At 47.2% G+C, this 10000-nt stretch overlaps 2 protein-coding genes across 4 annotated transcripts in view; both read left to right on the plus strand.

Annotated features, from left to right (window-relative positions):
* The window catches only part of LOC133111809 (tetraspanin-18B-like), a 33298-nt gene extending 27437 nt beyond the window's left edge, over positions 1-5861 (plus strand). For 2 of the 3 annotated variants that reach the window (XM_061222399.1, XM_061222401.1), the window contains 6 exons: positions 1761-1955; positions 2562-2636; positions 2743-2841; positions 3059-3235; positions 4895-4978; positions 5387-5861. In XM_061222399.1, coding sequence (XP_061078383.1) covers positions 1761-1955; positions 2562-2636; positions 2743-2841; positions 3059-3235; positions 4895-4978; positions 5387-5434 — 678 coding nt within the window. In that variant the 3' untranslated portion in view covers positions 5435-5861. The remainder of the gene's footprint in view (positions 1-1760; positions 1956-2561; positions 2637-2742; positions 2842-3058; positions 3236-4894; positions 4979-5386) is intronic. The other variant, XM_061222400.1, reaches the window with a different exon arrangement.
* A 1646-nt stretch (positions 5862-7507) lies between these two features.
* Positions 7508-10000, plus strand: part of ext2 (exostosin glycosyltransferase 2) — a 12865-nt gene continuing 10372 nt past the window's right edge. Inside the window, 2 exon segments of the mRNA XM_061222482.1 lie at positions 7508-7700; positions 8566-8907. Of these exon segments, the coding sequence (XP_061078466.1) occupies positions 7695-7700; positions 8566-8907 (348 nt within the window). The 5' untranslated portion in view covers positions 7508-7694.

Genomic DNA, 10000 nt, shown 5'->3' on the forward strand with positions numbered 1-10000 from the left:
CAGCACACAATAATCTTTCATTTAGTAGGTATTGATTATCTCAAGTATAGTATAATCCATCAACAGTTTAAGGAACTTGTGTAACCTCTGGTAAAATGCTATATTTTGATTATTTCTGTGTGTGTATGTGTGGTTCCTCTGTGTGTGCGTGTGTGTGTGTGTGTTCTGAGTTCCTCTGTGTGTGTGTGTGTGAGAGTGTGTGTATGTGTATGTGTGTGTGTTCTGAGTTCCTCTGTGTGTGTGTATGTGTATGTGTGTGTATTCTGAGTTCCTCTGTGTCTGTGTGTGTGTTCTTAGTGTGTGTGTGTGTGTGTGTGTGTGTGTGTGTCCTGAGTGTGTTGGTGTTCTGAGTTCCTCTGTGTGTGTGTGTGTGTGAGTGTGAGTAAATGTGTGTGTGTGTGTTCTGAGTTCCTCTGTGTGTGTATGTGTGTGTGTTCTGAGTGTGTATGTGTTCTGAGTTCCTCTGTGTGTGTGTATGTGTATGTGTGTGTGTTCTGAGTTCCTCTATGTGTGTGTGTGTGTGTGTTCTTAGTGTGTGTGTGTGTGTGTGTCCTGAGTGTGTTGGTGTTCTGAGTTCCTCTGTGTGTGTGTGTGTGTGTGTGTGTGTGAGTGTGAGTAAATGTGTGTGTGTGTGTTCTGAGTTCCTCTGTGTGTGTGTATGTGTATGTGTTCTGAGTTCCTCTGTGTCTGTGTGTGTGTGTGTTCTTAGTGTGTGTGTGTGTGCTCTGAGTGTGTATGTGTTCTGAGTTCCTCTGTGTGTGTGTATGTGTATGTGTGTGTGTTCTGAGTTCCTCTGTGTGTGTGTGTGTGTGTTCTTAGTGTGTGTGTGTGTGTGTGTGTGTTCTTAGTGTGTGTGTGTGTGTGTGTGTGTCCTGAGAGTGTTGGTGTTCTGAGTTCCTCTGTGTGTGTGTGTGTGTGTGAGTGTGAGTATATGTGTGTGTGTGTGTTCTGAGTTCCTCTGTGTGTGTATGTGTATGTGTGTGTGTGTGTGTCCTGAGTGTGTATGTGTTCTGAGTTCCTCTGTCTGTGTGTGTGTGTTCTTAGTGTGTGTTTGTGTATGTGTGTGTGTGTCCTGAGTGTGTGTGTGTGTGTTCTTAGTGTGTGTGTGTGTGTGTGTCCTGAGTGTGTGTGTGTTCTGAGTTCCTCTGTGTCTGTGTGTGTGTGTGTGTTCTTATTGTGTGTGTATGTGTGTGTGTGTGTGTCCTGAGTGTGTATGTGTTCTGAGTTCCTCTCTCTCTGTGGGCAGCTGGGGGGCTCCCTCCTGCTGGGCGTGGGGATGTGTGTGTGTGTGTGTGTGTGTGTGTGTGTGTGTTCTTAGTGTGTGTGTATGTGTGTGTGTGTGTGTGTGTGTGTGTGTGTATGTGTTCTGAGTTCCTCTCTGTGGGCAGCTGGGGGGCTCCTTCCTGCTGGGCATGGGGATGTGTGTGTGTGTTCTTAGTGTGTGTGTATGTGTGTGTGTGTGTGTGTGTGTGTGTGTGCTGAGTTCCTCTCTCTCTGTGGGCAGCTGGGGGGCTCCCTCCTGCTGGGCGTGGGGATGTGTGTGTGTGTGTTCTTAGTGTGTGTATGTGTGTGTATGTGTTCTGAGTTCCTCTCTCTGTGGGCAGCTGGGGGGCTCCCTCCTGCTGGGCGTGGGGGTGTGTGTGTGTGTGTGTGTGTGTGTGTGCTGAGTTCCTCTCTCTCTGTGGGCAGCTGGGGGGCTCCCTCCTGCTGGGCGTGGGGGTCTGGGTGTGTGTGTGCTGAGTTCCTCTCTCTGTGGGCAGCTGGGGGGCTCCCTCCTGCTGGGCGTGGGGGTGTGGGTGCTGGCGGACCCCAGCGGGTTTCGGGAGATGGTGGCAGTGAACCCGCTGCTCTTCACGGGCGCGTACGTGGCCCTGGCCCTCGGGGGCCTGCTCTTCCTGCTGGGCTTCCTGGGCTGCTGCGGGGCGGTGCGCGAGAACAAGGGCCTGCTGCTGCTCGTGAGTGTGTCTGCCAATCACCTGCGTGTCCAATCACTGTCCTCCACCACCAGCCAATCACTGTCCTCCACTACCAGCCAATCACTGTCCTCCACCACCTGTCAATCACTGTCTGCCACCACCTGTCAATCACTGTCGTCTGCCACCAGCCAATCACTGTCTGCCACCACCTGTCAATCACTGTCCTCCACTACCTGTCAATCACTGTTCTACACCACCAGCCAATCAGCATTTTACGCTGCTGTGGGTGGGTTTTAAACATCTACAAATATCTGTGTTTTGCCGTAGGTTCAACAGAGGGGTTGACATGCTTATATCTTTAATCCTGAGTGAGCTGGTAATAATACTTGCTCTGATTGTGCTCTCAATTGCAATTTAGTTCAATTCAATTCGCTTTATTGGCAGGAAATACACATTGTAAATATTGCCAAAGCAAATGTGAAACATTCATATATTAGTATTCATTATTAAAATTAATACTTTATACTAAGATAATTACCGGTATAATTTCTGATTCAGCAGATAAAACAATTAAACAATTCATTTATAATTGTGTAAACAATAAATAAATAATCTCTCTCTCTCTCTCTCTCTCTCTCTCTCCAGTTCTTCATGCTCATTCTCATCATTTTTCTGGCAGAGCTAGCTGCCGCCATCTTGGCCTTCATATTCCGGGAGCAGGTGAGTGAACTTAAAATGGCTGCTGCTGATGTCATAATGGGCTGATGTCATAATGGGTGCCTCTCCCAGTGTGTCTAAGCCCCGCCCCTCTGTGGTGTCTCTACAGCTGACCAGAGAGTACTTCTCCCAGGAGCTGAAGAGGAAGTACCAGGGGTACAACAGCACGGACGTGTTCACCTCCACCTGGAACGCCATCATGAGCACAGTGAGGGAACATCGGGCATGCGGTTAGCATGCGGTTGCGTGGTGTTGATATTAAGTTCTGTTTGCCTGCTGTGTTAACTGCTATGTCCTCTGCAGCTTGGATGCAATGGTCTGAAGTTTCTTTCTCTCCCTTCCCTCATCTCTCTCCCTTCCCTCCTCTCTCTCTCTCTCTCTCTCTCTCTCTCACTCTCTCTCTCTCTCCTCCCCCTCCCCCCTAGTTTGGGTGCTGTGGTGTGAACAGCCCAGAGGATTTTGAGGAGAGTCTCTTCAGACACATGAACCCAGAGGTCGTGGTGCCAGAGGCTTGTTGCCAGAGGAACCGTCTCCAGGGAGACGCAGCAGACATCAGCCGGCAGGACTGCCTCACGGGCGGCATGCAGTTCCGCAACAACAAGGTCGTTACCGCCAAATATACCCTTTCTGTACCGCCAAATATACCCTCTCTGTACCGCCAAATATACCCTCTCTGTACCGCCAAATATACCCTCTCTGTACCGCCAAATATACCCTTTCTGTACCGCCAAATATACCCTTTCTGTACCGCCAAATATACCCTTTCTGTACCGCCAAATATACCCTCTCTGTACCACCAAATATACCAAATGTTTTTTTTACCAGCAATAGATAATAGTCTGTTGTTATTTAGCTGACACTTTTATCCGAAGCGACGGAACAGTTGATTATCTTATCATGGCTACTAAAGGGCTTCACTGTCCCAGTCATGTACCTTAGCCACTAGGCTACAGGCTGCCCCTATATAACCTCAGTGTTAATTCTGCATCCACTAGATCTGCTTATACCACAGTGTATAACCTCAGTGTTAATTCCTGTTTATAAAATCAGAAGCGTTTCACTTTGGACCAGAGTACTCTGAGGTTAGCTCATAATGGCTGGAGGAACTCTTTGAACTCTTTCAAATGTGGAACGACGCGACTGCAGACCCAGAATGCCTGTGCTTTGATTGGCTCATGACTGTGAGTGGCAGACACAGAAGCTCCGCCTTCAGTGGCGTTCTCCTCACCCTGATCTGAAGAGAACGTTTTCCCCGTCAGGACTTTCTCTCGCTTTTCATATGCAAATACTGTTCTTCACAATCATATATTTATCTCCAGTGATTGCGTGCCGTGGCATTTTGATAATATTTCAAGTGATTGCACGTTTTGTTGCAGACAAATGTCAGCTTTTTTAACCGGTATTTGACATTTGGAACTGGCTATTTTGTTATAGCGTGGGGCTCCTCGATCACATGCTTAACCGTGTGACCTGGAGCCAGTCATTAGCCCCTACGAGTGCACTGGGTGCACTGTGATGGGGAGCTAATCAGAGCTCTAATGAAAGAGAAGATTGCCTTGAATTAGAGATGCAGTAAAAGCCATATAAGGACAGGCTGCACTGTGGTTGTGTTGGAGCACAGAGAGCTGCACTGTGGCTGTGTTGGAGCACAGAGAGCTGCACTGTGGTTGTATTGGAGCACAGAGAGCTGCACTGTGGTTGTGTTGGAGCACAGAGAGCTGCACTGTGGTTGTGTTGGAGCACAGAGAGCTGCACTGTGGTTGTATTGGAGCACAGAGAGCTGCACTGTGGTTGTGTTGGAGCACAGAGAGCTGCACTGTGGTTGTGTTGGAGCACAGAGAGCTGCACTGTGGCTGTGTCGGAGCACAGAGAGCTGCACTGTGGTTGTGTTACAGCACAGAGAGCTGCACTGTGGTTGTGTTGGAGCACAGAGAGCTGCACTGTGGCTGTGTTGGAGCACAGAGAGCTGCACTGTGGTTGTGTTACAGCACAGAGAGCTGTTGTGTTGTCAGACAGAGCTGTGCAGTCATGTTGGAGTTGGGACAGACAGACTGCAGCAGATGGCTGTTGTTGTTAAACATGTCTCTTGGATCACACTGTGCTCGAATGTGACAGAGTAACAGGGACTAAATTCATCAGAATATCTTTATAATATCTTTCTTGTGGGTAGATTACACGTTGAATTTGGCAGGTGGGTTGGTTGGCCTGTTGATTTTCTGTTCCATTCTGTGATCTGACTGTGTTAGTTTCTGCTTCAACAGGGCTGCTACTCAGCGGTGGTGGACTACTTTGAGACGTACATCTATCTGGCCGGAGCACTGGCCATCGTAGTGCTGACAGTTGAAGTATGAATGCCTTTTATCACATTACGTCACCGTCAAAAACACAACAACAATAGAAAATCAGTGTCTGCAGACGGTAGCAATATGATACAGGAAAAGGCCATGCACTCACAAACCATTTACTTATTTTATTATAACCTAAGAAAAAGAACAGAACAGAGACACCTTGTGGAAATTATTGGCATTGCATCACATTTTGAATTGAACATAATTTAGCAACTGAATGTTACATTACAGCAAACAACCACGATAAATCCAAAAATTGTTTTATACGTATAATAAGATTAATAATCCCAGGTTTTACCACAAACATTAGTATTAATAGTTTGAGTTAGTGTAATGGTAAAAATGCTTTTGAAAAGGTGTATTCTCCCTGTTAAAGGATCTCCTTGTTAACATCTCTCTCTCCAGCTCTTTGCCATGGTGTTTGCCATGTGTTTGTTCAGAGGGATCCAGTGAAATGGCCGGGCTGCACAGGAGGACTTCTCAAAGGGAAATTTTGGTAAAAATCTTGTCAAATACAAAGGAGACACCTTTTAATGTTCTTTTTTTATGAAGGCGAATTGGAGGGAAAAAAAGAAGGAAGATTGACAGCGACCAAAATGATTCAGACTTCACAGCTGGTCCTCTGAGCTGCTGGATCGACTGTAAAAACTGAAATAAAAACAGACACAAAGAAGACAAAAGCAACAAAAAGGGAGATGCGAGCGGGAAGCTGGTGTCTCCCAACTGGAGAGGAAGACTCTGCACTGACCTTAGGATGAAGAATATTTATACTGATGGAAGTGGCCTTGAGCTGTGTAGAATTGTGTGTTTGAGTACCTTGGCTGTACCCCTCAACCCTCCATCCACACACACACACACACACACACACACACACACACACACACACACACACATATGCATGCACAGCCACACGCACACACACACACACACACACACACATATTCATGCACAGCCACACGCACACACACACACACATGCATGCACTCCCAAACACACACACACCCACCCACACCTGCATGCCCCCACACACACATGCCCATACATACACATGCATGTCCACACACATACACACATGCCCACACAAGCACACACACACACACACACACACACATGCACACACCCTCCTAAGCTTGAAAGCCAACCTGTGGTGCATTTTTTCTATTGTTATTGTTGTGACTGTTCGCTATAGTAACTGTAATGTGACTTTAGCTGAACTGTATTTGTTTGCATTTGTATTAGAATCTATAAAAAAAGATATAAATACTGTTTAAAAAAATTCTGTAATGTGTATTCGTGGTTGATTTGATGCTAGAAGTGACGAAATTATGCTCAGGACATTTGCATATTGACAGGATCATTTTCCAAATGTAATTTTATATGTATATTTTTAATTCTATTTGAGATACACTTACCTCCTGAGATGCTTCACTGTTCTAAAATTCGGAAGGTATGCCTCATATGAAAATACAAAGAATATGTGCGAATAACATCGTCAGTGTTTCAAATTACCCTCCTTTTTTCTACTAAAAAAGTTATGCTTCCATACAGTAATTAGTCTGGACTCAAAAATAAACGCAAGAATTTGGTATGTTGGGCCGGATGGCATGTGCTCATCATTATGCTATATTAAGTTAGCTTTTGCAATTGTTGAACAAAAAATATATTTTCCCTTTTTTAGCCAAAGGTAAGGACCAGTGATGAAGGACTGAATCCTGCCCAGGAGAGGGAGAGGACTTATGACACAACACTGCTGTGTGTGTGTGTGTCTGACTGCTCACAACAGCATACTACCCACATCATTTCACAAGCATAATTGTAAGAATTAAATGAATACCTTTTCTTATCCTAACGATACACAAACTCAGGCACATATATACTGATACACCCATATTCAGAATGAAGTTTGTTCAAATATTTGTCTCATTTCATTGGTCCTGGGGAACCAATCGAACCCAGGACTGGGGAGCAGGTTGCAAGATGACAGTTTTTCCACCAACAGTTTATTGCTCCTGATGGTTTGCTTCCACATTCCAAGCAGAGCCCTGTATCCTGGTCCTCCCCTGGTGAAAGGCTTTTGAATTCCAGTCAAGCTAATGCATGTATAGGTGGGCATTCTACTTCAGATAAGACATTGATACACACTGCTAACCTAAGCTCACAAGAAAGTAGTCCAAGTGTTAAATCAAATTAAGTGACTAAATCTAAACAGTCACTCCCTGCAACCGAAGGGTGACTGCAACAAGGGAAAACACCCTGGGCAACCTGAGGGGGGTGCACTCCTAGCAGACACTGCAGTCTAGATAAAGTGATTTCAGAGTTTACCACCAGTGTGGAAGGGAGGAGGTTTGCACAGAGGGCCATGGGCATAGAAGTCAACAGCAAAGCGGCAGCAAATTCATATTTGGCCAGCCGGAAAGATCGAGAGCCGATGGAAAGCGATATATTGCATTCCGAAACAGGAGAGGTCGCCATTCGGAGAGTAGTCTTAGCATGATATTGATTTTGGATATCTATGGTGCAGAAGAACATGCACTTCCTGGTTTACACAATTTTCTTCCATGACACATTGTTCGTCTGGTTTTTTTGTTTATCATTTGACGTTTTAGAAAGAAAATAATAACACACCGTCGTGCCAGTTCTTTATTATTACCACCAGAGACGATTTGATATGAATTAGCCGTAAGAAGTTAGGTTCTGCAGCTGTCGGGCGTCTATGAAGGTCAGTTTGTGCGGACTGTAGCCTACATTTAAATGTAAAGCAGAAATGAACAGGGTGGGTTCTCGGAAAGTGTTTCTGGTCATACTCCAGTTATGTTCTCACATCCATAATAAATGTCATATCGCCCTGCTGTTATGTATTGTTGCCTGTCTGCTGTTTATGTGACATTAGCATGGTATTTTTAACGTTAGCTAGCTGGATAACTGCTTGCCGAACCGCTAATGTTAGCTCTATGCCCCGTGTACTGAATGTGTTTGTAGCATTAGCCTGATAGCTAGCTGAAAAGTGAATGCTGTTTTCCTTTCTATCTTCCGTTGGCTGCCTCATACCCATTCTGTCTTGTCAATAGCTTGTAGATCGCCAGCTAGCCAGCCTAGCTAGTGTGTTCCTGCTTATACTCGCTAGCTAATGAGTTAAGTTTGCAATAACGACATTATAAAGACGTTAGCTATCCAACTTGCTAACGCTATACAATTAAAAATTCAGCTTTGGTTAACGGCTCGATTTGCTGACTAAATCTTTGTATATTAATTTTCCCAAGTTAACGTCAGCATACCCTGGCCAAGGTCGGGATTTGCTTAATGCAAAAAGCACGACAGTAGCCGCCTACCCTGGTATAGATTCCAGCCTCGGCCAGCTTGAACGCTGTTTCAAAACAGATTTAAACTGGTCAAACCGTGCTCACTATGGAGCTGGTCTGAACTGGTCGACTAGTTACCAGCGGTTTAAAAACCTAGCTTGAGAGGGTACGCAGGGCGTTGCTAGCGTGTTTGACTTTTCCGCTGCAAACATGCCAGTGCGGTCTTGCTGACTGTACGCCGCTGTGCCTGACGTTCCGCTTGCTGTGTGTTTGGGGCCCCTGCAGTGGTTGAGCCGGGTCGTCGGGCTCAGCATGTGCGCCTCCGCAAAGTACAGTTCGCGGGGCCCGGCTCTGATTCCTCGGATGAAGACCAAGCACCGCATCTACTACATCGCGCTGTTCTCCGTGGTGCTCTTGGGCCTCATCGCTACGGGCATGTTCCAGTTCTGGCCGCACTCCATCGAGTCCACGACGGACTGGACCTTGGACAAGCGCAGCGTGCACGACGCGCCCCTGGTGCACCTGCCGTTCTCCAGCCCAATACCCGAGAGAGGGGACCTTAGTTGCCGCATGCACACCTGCTTCGATGTGTACCGCTGCGGCTACAACCCAAAGAACCGCATTAAGGTAAGTCAAGGGCTACAGGTGCGCAGTGTTACACAGCCTGGGAATCAGCGCTGGCCGTTGTGAATGGTTTTTGATACCAGGTGAATTGGATTTCTCTGTTCCTTGCCTTGCGTTCTGTGTATAAAATATCAGCATTGCAGAACAGGAAAAGCTGCACGCCTGGTCAGTGGTGAGTAGAAAGTGCGCAGTCTGCGTGTGTGCGTGAGAGCGTGTGTGCGTGTGTGCGTGAGAGCGTGTGTGCGTGTGTGCGTGAGAGCGTGTGTGCGTGTGTGCGTGAGAGCGTGTGTGCGTGTGTGCGTGAGAGCGTGTGTGCGTGTGTGCGTGTGTGCGTGAGAGCGTGTGTGCGTGTGTGCGTGAGAGCGTGTGTGCGTGTGTGCGTGTGTGCGTGTGTGCGTGAGAGCGTGTGTGCGTGTGTGCGTGTGTGCGTGTGTGCGTGTGTGCGTGAGAGCGTGTGTGCGTGTGTGCGTGTGTGCGTGTGTGCGTGAGAGCGTGTGTGCGTGAGAGCGTGTGTGCGTGAGAGCGTGTGTGCGTGTGTGCGTGAGAGCGTGTGTGCGTGTGTGCGTGAGAGCGTGTGTGCGTGTGAGAGTGTATGTGCGTGTGTGCGTGTGTGCGTGTGTGCGTGTGTGCGTGTGTGCGTGTGTGCGTGTGTGCGTGAGAGCGTGTGTGCGTGTGTGCGTGTGTGCGTGTGTGCGTGTGTGCGTGTGTGCGTGTGTGCGTGTGTGCGTGTGAGAGCGTGTGCTTGAGAGAGTGTGTGCTTGAGAGAGTGTGTGTGAGAGAGAGTGTGTGTGCTTGAGAGAGTGTGTGCGAGAGAGAGTGTGAGAGAGAGTGTGTGTGTGTGTGAGAGAGTGTGTGTGAGAGAGTGTGTGAGAGAGAGTGTGTGAGAGAGAGTGTGTGAGAGAGAGTGTGTGAGAGAGAGAGTGTGTGAGAGAGAGAGTGTGTGAGAGAGAGTGTGTGAGAGAGTGTGTGCGAGCACGTGTGTGAGTTGTCTCATGTCACACTTCTGTACGCAGCTGTGCAAGAAATGCAGCGTCCCTTATTTATGACCTCACCAGCCACTCCTGGTGATATATAATTATAAGTAACTATAATTTGC

Source organism: Conger conger, chromosome 15 (genome assembly GCF_963514075.1).
Source record: "Conger conger chromosome 15, fConCon1.1, whole genome shotgun sequence".
Lineage (NCBI taxonomy): Eukaryota > Metazoa > Chordata > Actinopteri > Anguilliformes > Congridae > Conger > Conger conger.